We start from the raw sequence: 27,692 nt of genomic DNA on the forward strand, positions 1-27,692 counted from the left end.
GCTTTCAGGATAGGGGTACCTGCAAAGGATGATACCCACCCACAGTCCAGCAGATCTGCTTTCAGTATAGGGATACCTGCAAAGGATGATACCCACCCACAGTCCAGCAGATCTGCTTTCAGGATAGGGATACCTGCAAAGGATGATACCCACCCACAGTCCAGCAGGTCTGCTTTCAGGATAGGGGTACCTGCAAAGGATGATACCCACCCACAGTCCAGCAGGTCTCCTTTCAGTATAGGGATACCTGCAAAGGATGATACCCACCCACAGTCCAGCAGGTCTGCTTTCAGGATAGGGATACCTGCAAAGGATGATACCCACTCACAGTCCAGCAGGTCTGCTTTCAGGATAGGGGTACCTGCAAAGGATGATACCCACCCACAGTCCAGCAGGTCTGCTTTCAGGATAGGGATACCTGCAAAGGATGATACCCACCCACAGACCAGCAGGTCTGCTTTCAGGATAGGGGTACCTGCAAAGGATTATATCCACCCACAGTCCAGCAGGTCTGCTTTCAGGATAGGGGTACCTGCAAAGGATGATACCCACCCACAGTCCAGCAGGTCTGCTTTCAGGATAGGGATACCTGCAAAGGATGATACCCACCCACAGACCAGCAGGTCTGCTTTCAGGATAGGGGTACCTGCAAAGGATTATATCCACCCACAGTCCAGCAGGTCTGCTTTCAGGATAGGGGTACCTGCAAAGGATGATACCCACCCACAGTCCAGCAGATCTGCTTTCAGGATAGGGATACCTGCAAAGGATGATACCCACCCGCAGTCCAGCAGGTCTGCTTTCAGGATAGAGAGTCCAGCAGGTCTGCTTTCAGGATAGGGGTACCTGCAAAGGATGATACCCACCCACAGTCCAGCAGATCTGCTTTCAGGATAGGGATACCTGCAAAGGATGATACCCACCCGCAGTCCAGCAGGTCTGCTTTCAGGATAGAGAGTCCAGCAGGTCTGCTTTCAGGATAGGGGTACCTGCAAAGGATGATACCCACCCACAGTCCAGCAGGTCTGCTTTCAGTATAGGGATACCTGCAAAGGAAGATACCCACCCACAGACCAGCAGGTCTGCTTTCAGGAAATATACCTGCAAATGATGATAACCACCCACAATTCAGAAGGTCTGTTTTCAGGATTGGGATGCCTACAAAAGATGATATCCACAGTCCCGCATATTTGCTTTCGGGATAGGGATACCTGCAAAGGATGATAATCACATGTTCTTGTTGGTTTGTTGGTATGAACAATCCTTTTACAGGGACCTTGAGCATATTTATTCCCACTAAAGCAAGCGTGAACCAGTTTTCATGGTGGAAAAAGTATACAACACCCCCAAAAACCGGCAGGGTGGTGAGGGAAGGGATTGCTTCATGGTTGTGGATAAACAAAATATAAAAAGTTAGCAAGTGCAAATTTCTAACATTTTACATTGAGAAATTTACACTTGCTATATTTCTAGCTGAGCATATGTTTATGCTTGTGAGCATTCAAGGGTAAATGCATGAACACAGCTTCTCAAGAGTACTCCTGGAAGTCTTTCTGAATTCCAATAAAGTCAGAAATTTCCTCCAAACCTAGGTGTAAACCAACAAGAGCAAATGTGAATCAGGGATATTGCACTTTTTAATAGCTAACCTGGCAAGGTTCATTTTTCTGAACCATGTATTGAAGCAACTGCTAACTGGGTCAATTAGCAGGATATCAGGACCAGCCTGCTTGCTGTGAATGCATTTACAGAAGCTGATGTTAAGTGCCTGTGGAGAAGTGTGGCTCACTGGTTAGAAGCAGCAGACCCTGAAGCAGAGGTCGGCCCGGGACCAGGGTTCAATTCCCGACGCGGCAGGGTCTTGGGTCAATGTCCGGGGACTCGATAATTCTCGCTTAGGTGCCTACGCTAACCATGGGTCCCACTCTGCAACTCTGGGCAATAGCTTGCTTAATCTCCACAACGGCCCCAGCAACGCCGGGGATGCTTGGCTTCACCTTGGGGTGCCTTCTCACAGGGAAAGCCAGGACGGGTTCCCCAGCGGTATACAGCGCCAGGACGCCACGTAACGAGGTAACAGTGCGCTTTACAAGTATACATACATTACATTAAAGCATAGTCTGTGCCACTTTGCAGCTATCTGTAGACCATCATCAGTGAAATTAGGTTTGAAGTCATGTAAGGGTATCCATCTATCTACCCTCTCTTACTGCTGTATGGAGAAAGTTATCAATATGTTCATGCAAAAGCAACTCATAGTGCAGTCAAATAAGCATTGATTGGTATATCATTCTATGGACAGGGTACCCAAGAGATTCTGAGACATCAGACACACTAGTGGCAATCTAAGAACTAGGGTAAGGATGGAGGCTTGTGCCCTGCCTATATACATCTCAGAAAGGAGATAAAGTAAGGAGAATCCTACAGAAACAAAACAATGGAAGGACAACTCATAGGCAGGAAATGGGAGATGGGTTGCTTCCAAGTCAGGAAGGGGTCAAGTAATACAAGGCATACACTGATGCACTGCACTGATGCACTTAAAACTGTCTGCAACAGTGCTTTATGTGGGCAGGTACTGTCTGGTACAGAGTGCCTTCTTCTTTAACTTGAAAGGGAGAGAGCCTTCAATTCTCAACACTAATGCAGCACAGTTAATTGGAGAGCTGCACTTCTCAGGAGCAAACAGTTACTCCAAAGAGTGAGTACCTGCTCTTCTAATAATAATAATAATAATCCACATTTGTAAAGCGTACAATCACCCGTCAGGGTCTCTAGGCGCTGGGGGCCGTCAGGAAGATTAAGTAAGCTATTGCCCAGAGTCACATGGTGCTGGGCTAATCTGGCGCAGGTGCCAGGGATCAAACCGTGATCCCCAGATTCCGGAGTCAGTCGCCCTAGCCGCAGCGCCAGACCTCTTCCCTACATTCCCATTTAAGGAACTGGTCTGCACCAAACTTACATGACCTTTCTAGAACAGTCTCATCCTCTTAAGGAATAATGTCGTCCAAATATTCAAGAGGTAGGTCCCAAAATGAGACCCACCGTGACTGGTTAGAGTCACAGGCATGGTGGCCTACAGGGGTCAGCAGACCACCATATTTATGATTGCTTTTAAATGCAGAAACGAGATGTGTTTGAAAAAAGAAAAAGAATAATTTTACAAGCAATTCCCATCGACCACTGCCTGCTCCTAAAAATGTTTTTCTAAACATTCACAAAGGTGAAGGGGTCACTTGGGGACCCCTTCCCGTTTGCAAATAGTTACCACCAATTTGGATTTAGTAGTAAAGTAGAATTTTGGTTGCAAAACATTAATACATAAGTTAAATGAACCTGTATTTGGATTGGATACCCTTTACACCCCTTTCAAAATAACGATTCTGTATTTAGTCTAAAGCACAAAAAGTGATTCAGTAACATGTTGCTGAATGGCAATTTGGGTCTTGTACATCATTTTTGCAGTCGCAAAGGTTCGAATTTGACCTTTGCGACCGTAAAATCACTTTGTACATCAAGCCCTAAGATATGCTACTATTACCCAATTTAATGGAGTTCAATTCACTCATATTGGAAGGATGGGAGGGTGTGTTCATCTTCCAAGGATCCAAACTCATGAGTTGGAGATATTAGTAGCAAGCATTTAACTCACTGAGCTGGTAATGTTTGTTTTTCTACATTTCTCATGTGGTCATCTTCACTGTTATCTATTTTTGCAAAAAAAACTTGCCTGTCTTCTATTCAAATTTTAGCAACTCCACTCACATGAGTAGAGGCTTAATCCCCTCCCCCAACTCCACTGTAATTGATTGTCTGGTCTTATTTTCATCCTTCAGGAGATATGGCCTCCACAACTAATGCTTCTGATTTCCCATCATTAAAATGTCTGCACGTAGAAGCTGTAGACCTGAGCATCCAGAGGTTTCACCCTAACAAATAAATGTACTTTTAACACCTTCGCTGCAGCAGCTATTCTGCCGCAGCGCTAAGGGTGCGGCGCTCACACGCTGGTGACGGAACCGCTCCGTCAACAGCCTCGGGTGAGCTGTGCTGATGACGGAGCGGTTCCGTCATGGCCCTGCCCGCTCAATAGAACGCGCCGCACAGGCGCGAAATCAGCGCCGCACAGGCGCGTCGGGCGGGCCATGACGGAACCGCTCTGTCATCAGCACAGCACCACCGCGGCTGATGACGGAGCGGTTCTGTCATCAGCGTCGAAAAGGTTAATAACTCCTCAGCATTGGAAATGTATGTGATTGTACAGCTCCATAGGGCTTAGTGGAGAGCATACAAGCAAAAAGATATTTTTTGTTAAGAAGCACCATTTTCCGTTTACTTTGCTCTCCAAACTGCCAGAGGAGAAGCCAAGGAGGAAACAAAATGGTTTTGCAAGATGGACTATGTGACCTGAATAAAGCAGACTGAAGCCACAGACGAACAAGAAGAGACACAGCAAACAGAGGAAGTAACTAAAAAAGGCATTTGATGACAGCCTGAAATAAATAACTGAGAGATGCCCGAACATAATGAACATGGTGGCATGGCAACAAGAAAGGGTGCTTGTATTACATTCTCTTGGCGTAATGCAGACATTCTCATTGAAGGCTTTGCAGTTCATAGCTGAGTGTATAATTGCCTTGTGAAAGAGAGAGCAATATTTTAGGAATGGAACCCATGGCCTACCTCGTCGGCATCCATCGCCGTTATCTGCATTATTTTAGACCCATCGCCAATATTCTCCTCCACTGTCAGGTCGAGCAGATCTGTTGGGAAGACCGGTGGGTTATCGTTGACATCTTGAAGTGTGATTTCCACCTAAAAGGGAACAACAAACTGCATTATCATCAAAGGAATTGCTTGTGAGTCTTGTTCGCTTATAGGCTACAGTCAGCATCAGCAGAAACCTCAAGTGGAGACACCACGTCAGAGAAGAATGTGCTATGGGAATACATTTTCTTCAGAGGAAGTCTTGGACACAGTGAAAGTGCAGCTCGATATCAGTCCTTGATCATAGCTAGTGCCTTTGTGAGTAACACCTAGACCTATGAACGACTGAACTTCGACCACCTAATCTAACTTACCTAAAAACTGCCAGAAGTTGGGGGGTAGGGAGGTGGGAGAGACGGAGGGTGCAGTTATTCAAAGCCTCAGATGCTATGAGAACGTCTACAGGGAGAGGCAATTCACAAGCCTCTGTAGCATCCCAACTAACTCACAAGTACTCTTGCCACAACTAACTGCTTACATCATCCTTCAGATTCTGTTAAGGCCACATACCAACTTTCCCATATTCCCCCCACTCCTCCTCCCCCCCCCCCAAGCAAATAGGACGCTTCACTCAACAGGCACCCCCCCTCCTTCAGTTCCACCATGTATTAAGTGCTAAAGAAAACATTCCTTCTACATATTGTGTTTATACAGTTTGCAAATATTGATGGCAGTGTTTGAAAGATATTAGCCAGGCAAGTTTGCGGAGTGTCCCTCCCAACTTGGATTGTTTAGGTCACAGACACGCTAATGCTAAAATGAAAGCCTCAGCGGCTTGCTGTTTTCTTTGTTCTTTGGTTTGTGGATGCTTGCCTTTAGTGGAGGGAAATAAGGGGATCACTGCAGCTGCTTTACTTCTCCTTGGGAAGTCAAGACATTATGTAAGGCTGCAGCAATGAAGTCATCACCAGAATTTGAAGACCACCAGAAAGGAAATGGCTTGTCTGGGGCAGCTCTGTCATTACCAGCCAGTTGGGAAGACAGATGGGCGGATGATGAACAGGAAGTGATAGGGGGGCTGATGGATGCACATTGATTGGGCTTCTATGGCTCCTACTCCAGTGCTAACCAGGGCGTTCTTGATTGGAAGCATATGTTCTGCCTGGCCAGGTCATACCCGAGACAAATCCTGCCAGGATATAGGTATAGGGCTGGATGGCCGTTAAGGTGTAGAAAAGGCCAGTTTGTGTTTTTCAGAAGCCGCCCAGAATCTGACCTCAATATGGCAACAGCCACAGAGCGAGAAGCCAGTCCAGGGCAAATACCACAGTTACTTCAAGAAGGAGATCGGAAATGTCCTCAGGCAGGAAAGAAATCTCTTCTAATTCATCTTGGATCAAGCAGTGTAAGCTTGCTGAGATTTTAAATCCTATAACTAATTAGGTAAGTACTAAGCACATGAGCAAAGAGCATAGAGAATGCATTTCCACAGCAAATTCATGCATACTTACGCCCAGACGCAAATGAACATGCATAAATACTACTGCAGAACTGCCAATATGACGCATCATTTTATGTTTTTCAGTTAACAATGACAAAGAAATCCTTAACTATTAACTTTTATAATAAACCCATTGATACAAATCTGAAGGCACGTATGTCTTCTCCATTAATTGTCTGAACACTTGCCACGGGTTCACCTGTATAACATTTGTTTAATTACACATGATGCAAGGTTGCAAATTGTGTACCAAATTTTAGCAAATGCAATCTGATTTTGCAAACAGATCAAGGTACTAACAGATTTGTTCACAAAATACCAAATGACAGGTGATCGGAGAACGTCCTGCCTAATTAATATTCATTAGCCAGGGTGCAATTTGCAACCCCCGTGATTGGCTGCAATCACTGGGATGGTGGCTTACAATGTACAGCAGACCACCATCCCTGTGATTGTATTCCAAAATGAACATCTTCAGCGAAATTAGGCTGTTGCTCCCTGGACCCAATTACCCCGCTGAAGGTGCCACCATAATTCCAACATGCTAAGGGGTCCAAGGCCACCCCCTGACCTTTGTGAATAAGAAACCACCCCAGCCTGGGAGTCTGTAACTGGTCAGTGGTTTGCAATTGCAAACCACTGATATATGAGGGTCCAAATTGCTATTAGGAAGGGATACCAAAAACAGACCCCTTCCAAATACCAATTTAAATCATTTCTAAATCCATTTAGTGCTTTACAAACACTTTCTGAATCACTACATTGTTTTAGTACATTGGAAAAGCATTTTACTGTTCACAAACACTCAGATTTAGCTCTTTCGGTGGTTTAAGACCAGTGAAAAGCTGTGTATGTCAGTCCCACGTCACTTGATGCTTACCATCCTACCAGCTGTAAGCAGAGGTATGATAGTAATGTCAAAATGTGGGTATCACAGTACTAGCTATCCTAGTTGACTGAAGTTTGGAGTTTCCTCCTAAGCTCAACTGTGATGTCCCGAAGTAACATATTGCAGAAAAACCTCAGTTAGAGTCATTTTAGTGACTGACTCTAGCAACACAAAGACAATCAGATTGGCTTCATAACCATAAACAAACCAAGGAGCCAAGATACGCAAGGTGCCAAATTTGAGGCAATAATTAACTAAAATAAATTAGAAATACATTTGAGGGTGTGATTGAATGGTTCAGCCGGAGAACAATTTATTAACAGCTATGATACCCCCTTACTATCTCAGGGTGGAAGTGATATAGAGGATTGTTTGCTCCCATCCACACTTTCCTCTAAGCACTTAGCAGACCTGACCAACTGTGCCTTCTCATTAGCGTTTATTTGCTTTCAGCCACTAAAAAAGTGTGGACGACACAGGACAATTTTCCTTTGACTTTTCCCCCATGTGCAATAATTATATCCAAACCTCTACATGAGCGAAAAATAAATGGAAATTAAAAGATAGGTTGTCTAAATTTGAATATACACTGCTAACTGGCCAGCAATCAGAAATGGCTAGCCCTATGTTTTACCCACGTGTAATGATACAGATGCATTTCTGGACATCATTATCTGCCTTGGGAAGATATTGCACTCTTATGGCATTTCATGCACAAATTCCAGTATCATTTCCAACTAGTCACTTTTGCAAATACAACACTTTCTTATTAAATGGACAGGTTTCTTTTTATCTTTGTAAGTCTCCCTAAACAAGTTACAACTACAAGTTTGAAAGGCCCACTAATCGAATTCCAAATACAATTAATTACACAAACTTCTCAATTGTAGCTGCTTTTATGTGATGCAAACACATATCGTTCTAGGACTGTAATCTTTGCACATTCTGCCGAGAAAATAATCGATCCTAAAAGTGCCTGACAAGGCAATGGTCTTTCTCATTATACACTCACTGTCACCAGATTGAATGCCCTAAAAAACCTATGGGATCCTACCCCATAAAAGAGTATTATGGATACTCATCAACACCAGGGGCAATGCATCAGGCCATTTCAGAGACATGGATGAGCACGCCTTTACCATTCACATCTTTAGAGTTCCATTTATCTGCTCCACAATGCCAGATGCCTGGGGTCTGGAGCTAAAATACAGTATTTGATCAACTTTTAGGGCAGGGCAACGCAGCTTCCTAATCTCACTATGAAAGTGTATTCCTCTATCCGACTCTAATGAGGTTGGATATTTGAACCGCTATATAAGCGCTCTAATCAAAAACATTTCTACTGTGAGACAGTCACACCTCCTTTATCAGATAAGCTTCCACCCAACCTGAGAAAACACGCATCACACCTCAATCCATTGCACCTAGGCATTTCAATGAAATCATGATGGATCCTACTGAAGGGTCCCACAGATCTTCCAATGTGACTCAATGCAACCACAGTTTTCTTTCCAGCATTCATTTGGTAATGCGTAACACATCTGTGATGCACTGCTTCAGCAAAGGCACGAAACCGTGGATTAAACCACGTCTGTCTGAACACTTGCACCATGGCATCCCTTCCAATGTAAACTGATCCATGAATCTGCCTCACTATAAGACTAAATAACCATCTGGTAACACTGTTCGACCATCAGGTGAAACCCAAATACCATCATCTCTTTTCTCACAACCTGCTTTCATCCAACCAGCTTCTTCTTGTCCCGACACTTCTCCCTGCATGATCTCATGCTTAGCTCGATTCTTTCTGTGCTCTCTCCAGTATATTCCCCAGTGAAAATGCACCCTTGTTCAGCACAGAAACATGCGACTTTGTCCGCGTACCTGTTACCCAGGGTCACAAAGTTATTCCCCTTGCCAAGGGCCCCACACTTTACCACAGCTATTTCTTTTGGATGTTGCAAAGCTTCCAACGGGTGTCTTACATATTCCCCATTTCTGATGGGAGATCCATTTGATGTGCTTATGTAAAGTGTTGGTTTAGAAATGCTCAAATAAAAGGTTCACTTATGTGTATTTTCGTAGGGCCTATGTGCTTCATTCTTATGTTGGCCGATTTCTGTAGGTCTGAAATGTATTCTCCCTGACTGCTCTCATAGAGGGCAAAGGCTGAATTTCATGTGCATGATGGATTTGTTCTGTTCTCACGTTTCTGTTGCAGGCGGAGAAAGTTGTCTTTGTTAGTTAGAATAACGCCTTTTGTTTTAGGAGTTAGACTTGGCGAGGAGAAGATACTTTTATGCAAAGAATGTTGATAATTGGGAGACAGTGTTCTTTCTCACTGAAGGAGGCTTGGCAATCAAGGTCATCAAGCCTGGAGCTGGGAGTATTGAAACTAAATGGAAAATCACCTATGAGGAGTGCCCAGCGGGATGAGGTGATCCAGATGCAAGCTGTGGGTGTGTTCTATGTTTTTGTGTTTTAAACTAGGGACAGTGGCCCGGGGTTTGAGTCAGGAGAAGAAGAAAGGAGATCAATAGAGAGGAAAGGAGCATCTTAGAACGAGCTCTGTAACTTTAGCTATTTGACCCATACAACGTGAGTGCACTTCTTAGGAAGTCTTCACATGATTGCTGACACCTTTTCCTGATCTTGCCTGGGAAATGTTAAGTAAGGATGTCACAGTAGTGGTAGTGTAGGGACAGGCTAATGCTTTTCACTTACCAACCCCAAATGAAGACTGATCTTGATTTGGGGGCAATCATTGCATGTGTTCTGGTTCTGGAATTTGTCATTCTTTTCATGCTTCAGCATTTCAATCTTGCCCGTAGGTTTGGATTTGTATTAGTACCAATGCATTTTTACAACCTCGTCTTGATGTGTCTGTATGTCCAGTTATTTTTGGCTTTGTAATAAACCCACTAACATGGAATTTGAAGACTGTCATTCTTCAGGGTCATGTTCCTTTTAAGCTGTTAGTTTGCCTTAATGAGTTATTTCTCCCCTCTACACTTCTCAGCGGGTAATAACGATCCATTGACCAAGGGTTCCAGAGCAAATTTGTAGAGAAGAGCCCAGCTCTATCAGTGCTCATGCGCCATGGAATTTAGTCAAGAACCTGAAGGATGGGACTGTAACCACCACTTCCTGGGATTGCCCTTCTTCTCTTCCCCCCACACCCAGAGCTCCTACAATGTAGAGACACCACCAACCTGCAGGGGGCCGCCCACCATTGTCACATCTGCTAGGCGAGAGAAACATATGAGTCCCTCGCCTTTTTTTGCAGGTCAAACTGTAAGTTAATGCTGTTCTATGGTTCCCTACTCAAGGCAAGGAAAGGTTACAAACAAGGACTGACTGGGAATGACTCTAGGGCTGCAAGAACACGGTGATCAAAGAGCAATTACTATCTGTCAAGTAGAAAAGCACATGAGCATCATGTTTAAGTTGGAGTATTCGCAAAAACCAGACACATGGTTAAAGCTTGAGTTCAACATTCATAACTGTACTCTTCAGATTCCAAAGTTTTCAGACAATTAATGGCATTTATCTATACAATATACTCATGTCCTTACTTTGAGAACCACCGCCGAACTATAACAAAAATTAAAATATATTTCTAAGTGCCTGAAGCATGAGAGAAGTGTTTTAGATTGTGTACATTGTAGAATCCTTTGGAACACTCTTCCTGGATGACACTCAAATCTTGCCCTCATTTTTATCAAAGATACTGCTCTACCTGGCTGGCAATATGAGAACTTTTTGCAGATCTTCAAAAATAAATCTGATACTGCTGCTACCTACCGGACTTGGATATCCTTCCAATAGGCATTGGGTAAGGCCGGTCTGCAAAACAGAGAGGCTTGGTTTGCTTGGAAGTCCTAACGCTTCTTTTTAAAGCTTAACCCAAATTCTCTACATCTCTCCTACCCCATTGAGGGTCATCCTGGCCCATGCAGTAAACTGGGTGCAACTTAAAAGACCCAGGATTGGAAGCGACGGCTATCATCTCAAACTAGAATATGTACAATGCCTAGAGCTCTGGAATCTGGTCATCAGAATTAAAAGGGAAATATGGGGAGCAGTGGGTGGAGACCACAGGGTTTATAGTCCTTGAAGTCACACGAAATATTAACAATAAGCACTAAAGCCTATACAGAGCCCTTTTTCATGTAACTAATATAACTTAGCGGGCTGCAGTTTACCATCAGGCAAAATGGTGTCCTTTTTACATAATTTTGAAATGTCCGAAAGCGGGCACCAGAAGGGTGTGATGTTTAAAGAGGTACAGGGCCACTAGCGACTCATTGCACCAGTTAATCAAGAGGGCATCACAGCAAAGATCTAGCTGCATCATAATATCAATACAACTAAATGAACCAGACTATTTATGGCCCTTTGTGCTGCCAGGTTCTAGGAATTGTCAGCATCATTCTATAGGTGCAACACAAAAGGCACACACCAGTTGCATTGTTATGGGCGTTATTAGGTCGAGACTGGGCAGTGCATGTGCTGTTCTGAGAGGCATGTTGTATTCAAGTATGGCCTTAACGCTCCGCCCACTCTTCTCCCATATTTTTCATTGGCTCATGTCATTGTCCTTTGTACATTCTGGCTTCTGATTCATTAATAGGCTTGTTAGTCCCTCCTTAGTACAGCCTTGTCTTTATTTGTAACCACCCATAAGGACTTGCCCTTTTACTTTTGTTACTCGGTATGTCTTACTTAGTCTGTAAGCACTGTTTTCTTTAATGAGTTTCTCCTTGTGCAGGCACAACATACTTTCCAGCACAATTCAGCATACCATGCACGCTTTCACTTTCCAAGCAGCGCAGGACAATGGCGACTACTTCTTTGAAATGCAATAGGTCTCGCATTTACAAGACTTTGAGCTATTGGCATTGTAAATGATAATGCCTTTTATTTCTGTTAATTATCAAAACAAATAAATAAATAATAGGCATTATCGTTTACAATGCCAATAGCTTAAACTCTCGCGAGACCTATTGTGTTGCAAATGCTTGTTTACTATAGAAAGGTTAACAACCTTTGAACATTTATTTTTAGCGCTATGTTAATGAACACAATCACCTTCTTGAGGGATAAACTTAAACTAACCTAAACTTATAACCTTTACATATATCACACTGATAATACGCACAACTGAAAACATTAAGTGGTTCACTTACACCGGCATGTTGTGCCCACAAAGAAATGAGCACAAACTGCACTTGCTTCTTTGTTTTCCACTTATCATCATGTCCTAATATAACTAACTACCCGTATTGTATTGTATTGTAATTGCGTCAAAACGCTTTTTAGGCGGGTAGCACGCTACTCCGGGACCCATAGAGGATTAGTGTTGAATTAGTATAGTGAAACATGCAACTACATTTTACGTGGTGGATAGGTTAGTCAGTTATTTGGAGATGGAATGATAGCAGAAGGATAGAGGATGACAAAGGTTTGTATTTATTTATCGCTTGTTGAACGCTATTCAGGAAGCCTATAAAGGATTAGTGGCGAATTAATATGGTGAAATATGAGGTCATTTCAGTGGTGAATATTAGTCTGTTACTTGGAGTGAGAAGGATAGCGGTAATACTTTGCAGGTCTAAATTACCCTGTTATTTCTCTGGCAAATAAGAATTTTCATAATGTTTAGTCCCCTAACATCCCATCCACAAATATCCACAATGGCATGTGTGAAAAACAGTTTTGCGTGTTGAAGGGGACAACTTCCACAGATGAGGCCTACCTTGAAGAGTGATTAGGCCTGCTAAGAGCCTGAAGATCATACCAGTATTGTAGTTGGCAGAAAGTGACATGCATGAAGTAGAGGTTAGGCATGCGATTTCAATGGGACTGCAGAGCAGCCAAAATGTCCAAAAGCCTTAAAATCTTTCGCCGAGCCCTGCAGCGTAAATTAACCACACATGTTTTTAACAGTAACAAATGTAAAGCGAATTATACCTTGACGGAGACTGAGCACCACCTAACCGCTGGCGGGAAAAAGATGTATTTGCGGGTCTGGGGCTTTTTTATTCCATGAAAAAGGGGATCATTAAGAGTTTATTTTTCCAAAGAAACGTCTAGAGTAATACAAATGAAAACAAGCACTGGTAAAGCCAATATGTCTCCACATACATGCATCTACAGACACAGATGCTTTTTTTTTCTCTTTAGTTACCGATCCGAGTTGGATCTGTAACACAAATTAAAAATAAAATGTACAAAAGTGTTTTGTTTTGTTTTTTAAAGTGAGAGCACAGGGAGTACGAAAGCAACAGGGGGCAAAGCAAAATGGAGGAGGGTGGGAGGATGGACGTTTAAGCATCACTGATGAGGTGAGAAAATGTGGAGAAGCACAAGAGCAAGCGAAACAGGGAAGGGAGCAGGTGGCAGACAGCAACAAGAGCACAAGAGGGATACAGCTCAAAAACACATGTGTAGTCAAGTGTTATACCCAATGATTTTGCTGAGTCAATGATGGTTGGTTGAACGTTGAATGCCGTAAGGTGTTTGAGCCAGTCATGTAAGAGGGGTATTTTGGTGGGTGGAGCTATTAGGAGGAATTCAGTTTTTAGAGCGTTTCGCTTGAGATGGTTCTCAGCTAAGCATGACTGGGTGTTCAAAAGCATTTTGTTGAGCAGTTTGATGTCTTCTGGAGTGTGAATCTTAAGGTAAAGTTGAGTATCATCTGCGTATATGTGAAATTGGACATTGGTTGCTTGCAACAGGACAGTAAGTGGATCCATAAATAAATTGAACAGTATCTGGGATAATGCGGACCCTTGTGGGACTCCCAATGTTACTGGCACAGATTTGGACAGGGAGTTGTTGATCTTGAATTTTTTAGTCCGGTTTTGAAGAAAGGAGGTAAACCTATTAAGCACAGACCCTGATAGGCCCATTCTGAGATTCAGCAGATCTATCAGATTCTCGTGTTTGACCGTATCAAAGGCTGAGGAGAGGTCTAATAGGATGAGTAGACATGATCCATTCTGATCGAGTATTTGTAAAGTGTTGTCAATAATGAGTGTCATAGCTGATTCAGTGCTGTGCCCTGCTCTAAAGCCAGATTGGTGATTGTCCAGAAGGTCGAAGTGGTCAATGTGTTTTGTCAGTTGGTGGAGTACACATTTTTCTAAGAGTTTGGCTAGGGTAGGGCTATTGGAAATAGGGCGATAGTTGTTAAGGTCCATAAGGTCATCTGCAGGTTTTGTGAGGATGGGTGAAACTTGTCCAACTTTGAGGATGTCTGGGATGCAGCCATGCTGAAGTGAGCTATTGATGATCTTGGTCCAGAGCGGCAGAATCAAAGGGGTCAGATCTTTAACTGCGTTAGCACGGAGAGGATCAGTGGTGTGATTGGCCGGCTTGAGGGTGCTAAGAATCTTACCTATTGCTTCTTCAGTGTAGGTATAGAAGGAAGACCAGGCTGCGTTGTTTTTTAGTTCAAGGTTTGGGGTGGCTTGTTGTGGCAACGTTGGAAGAATGGGAGGTGTTTTGGTGTGAGAGCTTGACTGTAAGACTTTAAGGTCATTGAGGAGATCTTTCTTGATATTTTCGGTCTTTACATTAAAGAAGGTAGAGAATTCATCACATGTGGGTTGTGTACGAGTGATGTCTTGTAGTCATTGAGATTCATCCTTCGATTGGGATTTGATTAATTCAAATAGTTTTGGGGACGGTTTCTTGCTTGGTCTAATTGGTGGGTGAAAAAGGCTGCTTTTGTGCGTTTGATCTTTTTATAGTAAGCATTTCTCTTATTCTTTAGAATTTTGAGGTGCTTAGCAGATGGGACTGATCTCTAATTGCCTTCGGAAGTTCTAAGAGCGCGTCTGTCATCGTTCAGCAGGTCGTTGTACCAAGGTTTAGAGTCTTTCGAGGAAACACTCTTTAGTTGAAGAGGAGAAACCTCATTGATAAGCGAGGTCATAGAGTTAAGGTAGTGGTTGGTGAGGTCATGTACGTTGGAGAGGCCAGCTGGAGGCTAGAGAAGTTTATGGCTTTAGGTGGGTAAAATGTTGGGGTTGAGTTTTTTCAAGTCTCTTTTCCATATCTTGGATTTAGTGGGTTGGGCTGCGTTGAGTTTCAGGGTTTCCCTGATATAGAAGGTGATGATATGGTGGTCTGACCAATCACAGGGTAGGATTGAGTCAAGCTGAGTGGAGTTATTTTTGGAGATTATTAAATCCAGGGTTGCACCTTTGTTGTGTGTGGGGCTGCTGCAAACTTAGTGTTTTGAAGTCCGGTGGTCATTGTGACCATGTCCATGAAGTGTTCAGTGAAGGTGAGGTTGTCGCCAGGTGGATGATATATGATGTGTAGTGAGCAAACTGGAGTGCCATTGCTGGTGATGTCAATGCACATGTATTCACAAGAGGAGAATGAGGATAATGTGGGGGTTACGGCTCTGTTTACTGCGATGCTGCTCCGATGAATGCATGTGATTCCTCCCTCAGACTTATCACTTCTATCCAGTTTGATGATGTCGTAGTTTGGTGGTACAAGAATGTCCAAGAGGGGAATGGAGGATTCAGTTAGCCAAGTTTCTGTAAACACAAGCAAGTCAAGCTCATGTGAGATGATGAGGTCGGCGATGTCTACTATGTGTCTAGAGGCCGATCTCCAGTTCAGAAGGGTACATCTAAGACGGGGGTTACAAGGAAAGGGGTGGGATTCAGTGTGAGCGTGATTCTTCTAAGATTGTTGTCGATGATTCCTCTATTGTTGTGTGTGGAGGACCTGTGTGGGTTGGGGGTAATAGTTGGAATGGCCGTGTGTGCGGAAGCAATAGGGGTAATGAGGGGGAGTTTGTAGGAATGGCGACAGGAGCGTTTATCACTCTCCGAAAATGGGTTGGTGCTTCGGATTGGGCGGGAAGGGAGATTGGGGGATGGAATGGAATTCCAGATGGGGAGAGTATGACTGGGGGTGCGTGAAAGGCGAATTGGGGGGTTGCTTGATCTAGACGTATTTGCAGATCTAATGTGCATTGGTTGTCTGGATATCTCTTTGACAATGTGGAGTTCATCTTTGATTTGGAGGAGTGCGGACAAAATCCTATCCAGACTGGTATCTGGTGCTATTATGAGTGGGGTGCGTAGATGTGATAACTCATCCAGCGTGGTATCAGGAGCTGATTTGAGTGGGGAGGGTGGCTGAGAAATGCGTGTAGGGTGTTGTGTTGTAGCCTGGATGGGTGTACGATCTGTTGCGGGCACATATAAAGTTGTAGGTGGTGATGAATATATGGATGGGGGATCTGTTAATGTGGGTAACAGAGGTGTTAGGGTGGATTGCTGGTGAGTGGGAGTGGTGGGTATAGTTGGGAACGGAGTGTGGGCTGGGGGAGCGTGTTCGGGATGGAAGTGGAGGGGAGTGGAGGGGGCTGGGGGGAGCATGTTCGGGATGGAAGTGGAGGGGAGTGGAGGGGGCTGGGGGGAGCGTGTTCGGGATGGGAGTGGAGGGGAGCCACCATAAGTGCCAGCAATTGATCTGTGTGGTGGTGGTGGGGTGTATTCGTATGTGTTGGTGAGTGAGGTGCAAGGGCTCGGCTGGAATGTCTGTGTTCTATGTAAGGGGTGGCAATGTTAGGCATGGATGGCGTGGTGGGAGAGAGGAATAAGGGGTAGGTGGTGGTGGTAGGGGGGGGAGCCCTGCTTGTGCTAGGAGGGGGTTCCTATTGTGTTGGGGGTGCGGGTGTAGTCTCAGTGATGCTAAGTGGAGAAAACGTGTGGGGGTTAATTAGCGTGAGATGAGGTGTTGGTTGGAAGGGTAAGCGATGTCTGTTGGGGATGGGGATGAGGGGGAGGAGGGTGATAGAGGGGGGTGTTGAAGTGGCAACAAGTGGATTAGCTGTGGGGGTGGGTTGGGTAGTAGTAAGGGGATTGGATACATGGTTTTTAATGATGGGGAAGATGTTCTCTAGTAAATTTAGATTATGATCAGTGGATTGCATGAGGATAGTACCATTATTGTAGATGGTAATGGTTGCTGTAGATTGGAAGAGCTGTGATGGTGCAATAGTGATTGCTACTAGGCCATGTGGAGATTTTCTAGTGGAGGAGATCGAGAGTAGTGCTAGGAATGCTTTCCGCCATTGGGCTCTACGTTTGGTGTGGAAGATGATGTCAGTGGTTATATACCCGTTGTATATAGAGAAGGAGGGGTCAGCGAAGAGGGTTTCAGGGTGTAGTTTTATGAAGCTGTACTTGAAGCGTTTGGAGGCTTTTTGTGAGAGGTGTGGGGGATAGATGATATTGAATGTATATGTGCCTATGAGTTCCATGATGCGTGTTTGCAGAGTGAGAAAGGTGACGTGGGCGCCGTGAATGTAAGGTAAGGAAGGGTGAAGGGAGGGAGTGTGGGAGTGCGCAGATGACAATAGCTGGGCCAGAGACTAAATAAACTGGGCTGAGGTATGTGTGTGTGTGGGCCTGTGGCTTTAGTGATATGTATTCCTCGCAATAGCCAGCGCATGCGCTGTCTAATAGGTTGAGCCTAAAAATTATCCGGTTTATCTATTTTGTGTTTTTTTGTGCTCTTTGTAATGCATTTCGTATTTTTTTAAATAGAGAGTTGTTTTATACGGGTGTGACCATTTCCTCACACAGGCCAAGAAGCTGAGACAATTAGCTCAGTAGAGGCAGACGGAGCACAAATAAATGTAGAACATTCATTTAAAGTAGCTTATTAAACACTGAGGGGCCTAGTTACGGGTTGGTTTACGTGGTGCAAGAGTGAGGCAACCCTTAAGTCAGATTTATGTTGCCACGCAAGGCCTCTTTGTGTGGCCCTGAGTGCCTCCATAAATCTGAAGTAAGGCAACACAGCACAAATCTCTGCTTTGCCTTACTCTGCCCTTGGAAAATGTTCTATGGTCATTGCTTGGCTGTTTCTACGCAGCTCCCATGGTTTCTGAAGCATTCCCAGGTATCCTGAGAATGCCCCAAAAAGATATGCCTTCTCAGGAGAGGAGTAACGAGGAGAAAGATCTTTATTTCTCCTTGATACATCCTCTTTCTATGTGTGCTGCATTCTCCAGCACACATAGATACAATATTACGCCTATCATGATTGTTTTTGTGGAGAAAGGTGTCCCTTCCTGCACCAAAATAATCCTACATGCAACACAGGCACCTTTATACTATGATGCAAGGGTACCTGCATTGGCAATAGGCTGCCACAAGGGCAATAGCGCAGCAGAAAAGGCATGAATGCGCTATATTGCCTTAAATACAGTGCATTCCTGATTTTTCCCGATTACGCTGCGCAGCAAGTCATCTTGCTGCGCTGCACTGCAAGACTTTTCATAAATAGGCCCCTGAGACTTTTTTTCAAAACTGTTATACTTTCAATAGAAACCATCATCTGATCTAAGCGCATTAGAGGGGTGTGTCAACAACTAGCTGTAGGGACAACAGGAAGGTGTCCTGTTTTTACCCTATTTAAAGCCAGGCGACTTTTCATTTTAACTTTATGTGCCAGTTGTAAGAGAGATCAGTGGGTGTAGCCTAATTAATCCACGTTAGAAGTAAGCTCCTGACAATCAGTGCTGTATTTTCACAGGGAGTAAGCCTTACATTTTGCAGCTGGTAAGGAAATGGCGTGAGCGTCCTTATTGCCTGTATCTGTAGTGCCAGTCTACTCCTTTCCTGGCACCACTCCTGTTCAAGAGATTTTGCGCGCCTCCTCTGAACGAGGACTGTGCTCAATCACCATCCTCCTCAAGTGCCGACTCCTATGAGAAGCCGGCATACACTCCATGCATGAAAAGCACAAAAGACTCACATTAAGTCTAAAATCTGATCTGGAGCACCTTCTGCTACTCCAGCAAAGAGGTCCGCACTCTTCTGCAGATTCACCTACTCATTGACCAACAGATGCACTATATTTTAAATACCAGTACATTTACACAATTCAGTGTGTAAATGGCACAACTCTTCCTGTTTTCATGGTACGTGTTGTCACAATAACACAACGTGTATTTGTAAAGCACACGTTCACCCATAGGCATCTTGGCGCTGAATTACAGATGTTTATTGTTACCCAACTAAAAGGTACTCATTTTGTTGACCTCAGATGGATGAAAGGCTAAGTGGGCCCACCAGGATTTGAAACTGTGACCATGAGGTTGAAAACAGGCTCCTGTAGGGGACGCATTTGTCCACTGAGGTACCAGACCTGACATAGAGCAGGAGCTCATATACAACTCTGCCAAAGTCATTCAGCTCTCTTGTGTTGCTTTCTCTGTCCCTTTAGTACACAAACCCACACACTTTTGACATGGTCCTTTAGTGAGTCCCACCACACACTGTGGTTTGGAAGAGCTAGACCACATGTATTAATGCAATGAGACCTCTAAGTTGGCACCTTGACCTTTGCCAAGGGCAACAAAGATGCTTGAAATGGAGTGATCTAACATGCCCAAGTATCAAATAGATGTTGCTTATCGTCCCGAATCAATAGGATGAAGCATGTAGTTCATACATTTTGAATGAAGATTAATATTGCAAAATATTTAATTATGTGATAATCAAAAGAGTTTTTAGTTTTGCATGTACTCACGTAATTCTGTTAGTGATTTAGTAATTTCCATGTTCCTATCTATTTCTCCCTTTGTCTTGACCTGCTTTCAAAAAATGGAGTCTCTGGGTAAAATTATCCCAATACTGTGGATTTTCTTATCCTGGATTGACCAGTGACTCTTTTTATGACTGATCGGAATTCATGGGGACATCATAAAGATGCCCATAGTCCCATACAGAAACTTTTTATTTTAACGTCAGGTTTCATTCCATCAAGGCATGCATTTAGCTGAAGCGGTGTTGTGCACACCCCCAGTGTATCTAATTCAGTCCTTCTAGTCGCATGGTTTTTTCTGTAGAGGGATATTTCAGTCTCATCTTTTTGGAAGTCAGTAGTACAGAGGTTTTCTTTCTGCAGATCGCTTGCAGCTCGTATTACTGCCCTGCCATCAGATTTTTCACGGTTCTCCGTGCACTCACACAGACAGAAACACTGGCATTTGTTTTTTTTGTCTTTTCTGACATCGAAGAGTTAAACAAAGTGCTTCTTTAATAAATTATCACATTTGCTGGTGCTTTCACGTCAGCTCTATTTCATCCTGATAATAAGGTCTTTAGTGCCGTGAAGGGAGGGCGCTTTAATTTCTTCCTTTCCTCGGTTTCGCTCACTTTTTTTACAGGTCCGTCGGGAGTCCCTCTGCCTGCAGTCTGGATTAAAAGTTTCATCCAGAACACTTCATCCTGCAGCAGAGCCAGAGTCTATTAGAGTTTGCAAATGACTCATACCTTAGCTATGAAGAAGCCATAATAAAGCACATTTTACATAAAAATGCCAGAAAGGTTGGTAATTTAATCTTCGAAGCAAATAACTATTCGGGCTTTTTAAACCCTGCATGTGCTGAGTCCAGCAGACAACAGAGCATTGTCTGGAAATGAGAACCCTGTGTGGGGGCTTGGAGTCTCCACAATATTGTGTCAACATGCTTGCACTTGGGTGTCGGCTAAGCCCTCTACTGTGCTGGGGGCCCCCCACCCTTCATCGGGGTCTCCACTCAGTTCAAGGACATTGTGTATCTTTGAGATGGCCTTTCTCAGTTCTCAGTGCTGGCAGTTGGGTAGCTGGACCACAAGCGGTGAGTATCTCAGGGGCCCTTCACCACAATTTGCATGGCGACCCGCCATTTTGTGTCAAGCTACTGCATTCGTGTATTGATACCTCGACCGGGGAAATGATGGTGTTGGGAGCAGTAGGTTTTGTTTCACACCAGAGCTGGCCAATGTAACTGCTCTGACACAAAAACACTTGGGCCCGGTCCAGAACCGACTGCTGTGTAAAAGCCAAGGCACAATCTTGCAGTCCATCGCGCAGAGTTCGCATCCCTGAGGACGCGGCTTCGGATTAGATTTGCAGTTGAAGTCAGACTGTCTGCAAGCTGCGAAAACGTTTGGGGACTCTGCTTGAATGTGCTCCATCCCACAGTCACTGGTACATGTGCTAGGGATTTAAAATAAATAAATCAAATCTGCTGAAGGCTTGCAGATGCATGGCTCTCTCTGTTTTGAGTGGGTCAGGGACCTGGCAGAGTCCAAGGATGCTGTGAGGTTAAACAGCAAGAGCTAACTGTATATTCCCCATTCAGCCTTCAATGTCGTGGAGTAAATATTTGTTTAATGTGCAAAGGATATGAAACAATAGGGATTCAGTAGCCAAGAAAAGTAAAACACAGTCTGGCTAGAAGGTGTAAAGCAGCTACGGCTGATGAATATTGGGCTGTGCGGGTTACGTAAGGCTTCCAAAGGGACAGTGATGATGCTACAGCACTATGTCACCAACAAGGCATCTTCTAAGATTAAAATAGACATCAACTCAATTTTAAAAGATGGATTATTTGAAAGACTGAAGAATAACGTTTTAATGCTTGTCTCTTTTGTAAGACAGAGATCCAGGCAATCTGCATGGCTGCAACACCGTGGTCGGCTTCATCCCTAAAGCATACGGAGTGTCTTGTGCTGCACTGCAGTCAGTTACTCATGGGTCCCTTCTCCCCCACTTCCCCTCAACAGAGAAACCTTTGGACATTTCTCACTTTAACTTATCTCTTGCTAGCTATGCTGCATTAGGAAGAATTGTTGAGGTATGGCCCTCAAATCATGTACAGTTTTTCCCTCTACATTTGATATCCGGTCTCCACCCCCCAGAGAAACCTAGAACCACAGGCAAATCTAACTATGTGACTAGTTCTGAATATGTAATTTGAATAATTAAATTTCAAGTCCAGTGTCTTAAATCCCCATAGTTCGAATTAATTGGTATGAATTAAAGTTTAGTTCGAATTTATTTTCCACCCCAATTCATGCCGCTAGATCCAAGCATTAACCTTATATTAACCTTAACTTTAACTCAAGTTTTGATACTATTCTTACAAATAATACTAACCATATTGCTAATCCTAATCAAAACACTAACACTTTCCTTAACAATAACCCTAACTCCTATAATTTCTCTGATCATACACCTGAACCACAACCTCAATCTAGCTGTAATTGTAGCCCAGATTCTAACCTATTGGCAATTCTTATCTAAATGATAATCCTAACCCCAGATGTACCTAGAACCCTAACTGCATTCCTTACCCTAAATCTAACTCCACATCTAATCCTAAAACAAACGCTATCCAAATAATTTTGGCACAACAGCGATCTTCACGGCAGCCCCACTTGGCATACAGAGATGCCGACTTTACTCCACACATGGGCTACAGCGTGATGAACAGGGTAGTGATCTTCACGGTGCCTTTACCTGGAATACGGGTCGCAGACGTCTCTCCTTCATAGGGCAATGATCCAATCAGTGCAGCAATATACACAGCTCAGTTCATAGCAGCCCTCTTCTGGAATATAGGGATCTGAGACCTCAACCTGCACATTGGCAATGATCCGATTGATGCAGCAGCCATCTCCTCACACCTCACTACTGGGATACAATCACCAGGATCCCTCACTGGATATTTCTCCCTCCAACCCTCTCTTTCTACTCACAGAACACACTAATCTCGGCAAGCAGCCAGGCACTGGTGCTCCAGGCTCCAGGGGCAGGAGGTCTTGGATTCCCTGAGTGATATCTCCTCATCCAGCTGGGAGACTAGCAGGCCGTTACCTCCAGCCCTGGTCACAAGCAGAAGTTGCAGGGCTTCTCCTCCTCGCACAGCCCGACTGGCTGCTTTACAGTTGATGATTTTAGGGGCCTCAAACTCCCATTTTTCATAGTCCAATTCCAGACACCAAATGTGATTTGGAGTCTGATTTTTTTTTATGTATGTACAGGTTCTGCTTTCTTTTCAAGTGCCCTCTTCTCTAACCTGCCCTTGCTCTGAAAAGCATTGTCACAGCAGGAGCGACTTCAAATCTGATAGCCCCACCACACAGGCCAGCCAATAGGAATGACAAGAGGATCACACTCAGATGACAGCCACAGTGATATGTGTATCAAAAGGTTACCCCAGGGCCTCAGCCTTACTCATTATGGTTCCCTTAGCAGCCCCATTCTCTTCCTGATATGTGCCCAGGCCTCTTTCCAGTGGCATCTCTCTGAATCAAAAAGCATCCTTTAAAGTATATTGACTCTTCCTTCCTCTAGGTGCCTGTCACAAGGTGCAGGGATGAACTGCACTTTTATGTTCTCAATGCCAGCGTGTGTTACGGCCGGATTACGGTTGAATGTGATCGAACAATGTTCCTCACATTATAATGGGCAGGTTGGTGACCGCCGACTGGGTGTCGGTGGGTTCCATGACCGAGTGGTTGTCAGGCAGAAGGAATTCCACGCGACATCGAAATAACCCCATATTTAGTACAACATAAACAAAATGTAACAACATTAATAACTTAATTTTAAAATAAAAAAATACGTTATTTTGACTATATTAAATTTAAGTAAATGTATTTTTCCAAAGTCTAAATCAAATACAATTTCCCAAATTATGATAGTGATGTACAGAATTAAAAGTAATTTCTTTAATTTTAATAAATATTAATGCTACATTCTTTTTTAAATTACAAAGATTGCTACAATATTTAAAAATAAACTAAAAAAGTCTATTGGTAGTGTATATATAAATATTTAAATAATGTAATTCATTTTAATATTACTTCCTCTGGGGTTTAATTTCACAATCCCACCTCCAATAATTTCTATGGAGAGTGTTGCAGTATTAGTGGCTGGTGCTGTATTTACTCCAGCTCTTGGCTGTTGTACATTTACAACTGTTTTGAGTCCTTTGTAGATCAAGCCTGAGAAAGTGCATGTGCTTGAGACACATATTGTTAGCAATATAGGGCTTAGAGCCCTCCCATTGCTTACCATTTGATGGCTTCATTGTCACTCTTCTTTGCTGACTCGTGCATGCTAAGCGTAACTTCCTTTCCTTTCTGTGGAGCATGAACAAGCACAGATTGACTCAACCTGATTAGTGCACATCCGCTGCTCGCACTGTGATTGAGGTACTATTTCTTTCCCTATATTCCCCTCCTCTATCTGTCCATTATTGCTGCTCTCTCCTCTCCCGCACTAGTGTTGCTTTTCCCGCCTTCCTTTGTTGCTGTTCTCAAACCCTTCCTCCCTCGACCCCCCTCATGTTGCTTCCCCTTCCCTCTATTGTTGCTGCACCCTTCCTTCTCCCCTTTTTAAACCTACTTCACAGTAGCGCGGTTTAAAAAACAAAGAGCTCTGGTGTGGTCAGAGCTGGCCACATCACAGAGCTTTTTTCTTGACTTTAAGCCATGTTGCACAGCAGCTCATGCTGGTGTACATCATGTCTAAAAAAACATTGAAAAAGCCAATAGATTTTTCATAGGCGCAACCTTGTTATCTCTAGTAACTATAAAAGTTCTGTTTATGAATCACAGTGGGCTTACTAATTTGTTGGTTAGTGATTTCCTTCCAAATCCCCATCCTGTACCTTCCTAAATCCTTCCCGATGCCTCCCTTATCCCCTCCCCTTTAGTCATAAGTATTCCCCATTTTCCAAGCCACTCAACTCTGCCCCTCCCACTTGTACTACTAAAATGTATTCTTATATGTGTGGAGATCTCCAAAGTCGAAGCAGACATCTCCCCACAGAAAAGACAGGAGAATCTGAGGCATTGAGCTCCGCATGTACATATGTAAATAGCATTTTGTAATACATTAGTAGCACTATTGTAGTACTACTAAATATACTAAAAAATGCAAATCGTTTATAGGTCCCTTGGAGTCAAATCCGAGAATCAAAAATTATTAATAAAAGTAATTGCATCAATCAGGGTGAATCATTCCCTCTGCCTGCTCCTCATGTTGCAGACATATTTGTCAAAAGGCCACTTATGTACCACACCAAAACCTAACAGTGATGTTAGAGCCAGCACATTGCTTCTGATTGGTTAGCTTTCGTGCCATTCTCATTTGCTTGCTTCTCATTTAATGACTGGTGTGTTTGGTGATGTGTACATGTGCATATGTCACCACACATGCACTTACATATGGAATGACACGGCCACCACTAGTGTATTTCTTTTCTTTCTTTTTGCTGACTCTGCACAACATTGGCAAAAAGTATTAGCAAAGCCAATATATCAAAAGGGCGCGACTTAGTGGCTTTGTAAATGCATCTTTAATTAAAACATACCGACTGAGAATCTTAGCTAGAAGCCTTACCTTAACAGCAAGCTATCACACCAAATTATTTTTTTAATTCATCATGCTTAATATAGTATGATCACCTGCTGTGAGCAGGTAGTAAATGTATGCAGGTGCCTCTGGGTGAGGGAGGATGAGAGGAAAGAGGAGGCGTTTTTGGCAGAAGGGAGCACTATATGCTTTTCCATGTCAGAAAAAAATTGGGCATTAAGTTTGACTTCTGCTGCATCCGCATACTTATGTGATTATACCATGAGGTATTGCCATTCAATAAAAACCAAGCTGGTTCTCCCACACTGACAAAAACCGAGTGTGAAAAGAATGACCCACTTGCAATCAGGCAGAGCAGATGAGGTAATTCCAGTTTGCCTGACTTGTAAAGAAGGCCCAATGTACTAAACTAAAAAATGTTTCTCCCTGCCCTCATGTTGCACTGTGCTACCTCTCATTATCAGGGCTTACCACTTTTGTGATATCATCTTATGTACCACATAACATATCATTTCGTTTACCATTCTCTTCCATGATGTGTGACCAAAGTGCCAAAGCAACAATTATTAACAACAAAATGGGGCCTCTGCCTCAACAGACTCATTTTGGTGCCACAAAAATAGCAGCATGTACTAAAGTCATTAAAGTCAGCGTAGTGCCTGGAGCCATGAGTATGGTCTTGTATATCGCAATGCTGCTAATACACATAAATTCAAGATGGATGAACCAATCAGAATACGGGTCTGGCCATGGTAAGGGCTGTATTTATACATGGACGAGGACAATGCTCATGTTTGCACATACTTTCACCAATAAAAATGGCACAAATTGCACTGCAAAAGTTGCCCTTTTTCGACTGCCTGAAACCATGCCCAGGCGCCACTGTTCCACTTCCCTTAAAATGGCCTGCACTGATGATCGCAATTGAAAGCAGAGTTGACCTTGGAGTGGCAATGCATCATGCAAGACTTTTGCAGCAGAGCAAGTGGTCTCTGGCCATATGGCCTTGTTAACAAACGTTCACATCAGGAGGAGAAAAACTCTGCCTAGCCTACTTTACTTTCCAACTCTAAACGAAACAAACACAGCAGACAAGCCAGGCATCAATTCTTTCCATACCCTGGGTGTGCTTCCTGACCTTTCATCTCAATGTGGGCTCTGTACTCCAAAAACAGGCTCACCTGATTAAAAATAACTGATTCACATGTTTAGATGTGCTGTCAAGTCACTTCACACACAAATCTGTCATGATATTGTGTTAAGTACCCTGGGGCACAAAAGGTCAGACCCACAAATCCAATCACCTCTTCGGCTTCATTTTAGTAAAAGACAACAAACGCCGCTAGTCATAGCTATGTTGCAGCTACAAATTATCCCAGGCGCTCCCCTGCTACATGCGCCACAGTGCAGCCAGAGAGGACTGTATTCCCCCAATGGAGACGATTACCTCTATTAATCTTAAACCGCAGACATCTCCTAGCAGTCGGGCACATCTGTTCCCGGGACTCCCGCGCGGTCCCTACTCGTCCAGCCTGGACCGGAGCCAGCAGCGTTAGGAATGCCAAAAAGTGTGGACAAGGCGCGGTGTGCGCCATTTTGAAGCCTGAACGCGTTTGAAAGCTCACTGAGTGTGCGGTGACTTAATAAAGGCCCGGGCAGCGCGAGCTCGGGCCAGCTCGCCATGTTGTTTGGACGTATACGTATTTTTAGCAAAGACGAGTCATCGCAGGCTGCCATTACAGCTTTTCCTGAAATCAATACTGTTTAAGTAATTGTTTGAGTTCTACATAATTTACTGCCCTTTTTAGAAAGGAGCAGTCTCAAATATAACCAAGGAATTAAAGACAAGGTTAAAGTATATGATAACCTGTTACTTGGAAACCATAGGAAGCCGCAGTCGTGGCCTGCAGCGCAGTCAAATTGTCCATGAGTCATTCTGCGCACACGAAGCAGGCACGTGAAAAGGGCAATCTGACTTTCTGGGAAACAACAGAAGTTAATAAATATAAATTGGAGCAATACGAGGGTAATTGTAAAAATGCAATACACGCCTGGATGTTGGTTTTCTCTTTCAAAAACTAAAATGGTGGTATATCTCTCAATCTTGTTCTCAAGGTGTAAAATAGGCAAAAAACTAATTGGCAAAGCAAATTAGAAACAAAATAAAAGAGATATGTTTCTTTCCCAGAAAATAAGTGGTCGTGCTCTGAGTGTCGAATCCAGTTGAGGAGCTGCAAATAGATTGCATTCGATGCAGTTGCTGACATCTGGAATGACAAATTCTGAATGCTCCAAAATCACTTGGGCACTTTTCATTTCTGTCCTATAGACAGCCAGAAAATTTATTCGATACGCATCTAAAAAGAAATGGTTTTCTGAAAACAAGTTTAAGGC

At 43.6% G+C, this 27,692-nt stretch overlaps 1 protein-coding gene across 1 annotated transcript in view; it reads right to left on the reverse strand.

The window, feature by feature from the left end:
- FAT4 (FAT atypical cadherin 4) overlaps window positions 1–27,692 on the reverse strand; it is a 386,231-nt gene that overhangs the window by 177,267 nt on the left and 181,272 nt on the right. Inside the window, exon 2 of the mRNA XM_078676811.1 lies at window positions 4,684–4,815. Coding sequence (XP_078532937.1) covers window positions 4,684–4,815 — 132 coding nt within the window. The remainder of the gene's footprint in view (window positions 1–4,683; window positions 4,816–27,692) is intronic.

This window comes from Lissotriton helveticus, chromosome 2_1 (assembly GCF_964261635.1).
Source record: "Lissotriton helveticus chromosome 2_1, aLisHel1.1, whole genome shotgun sequence".
Lineage (NCBI taxonomy): Eukaryota > Metazoa > Chordata > Amphibia > Caudata > Salamandridae > Lissotriton > Lissotriton helveticus.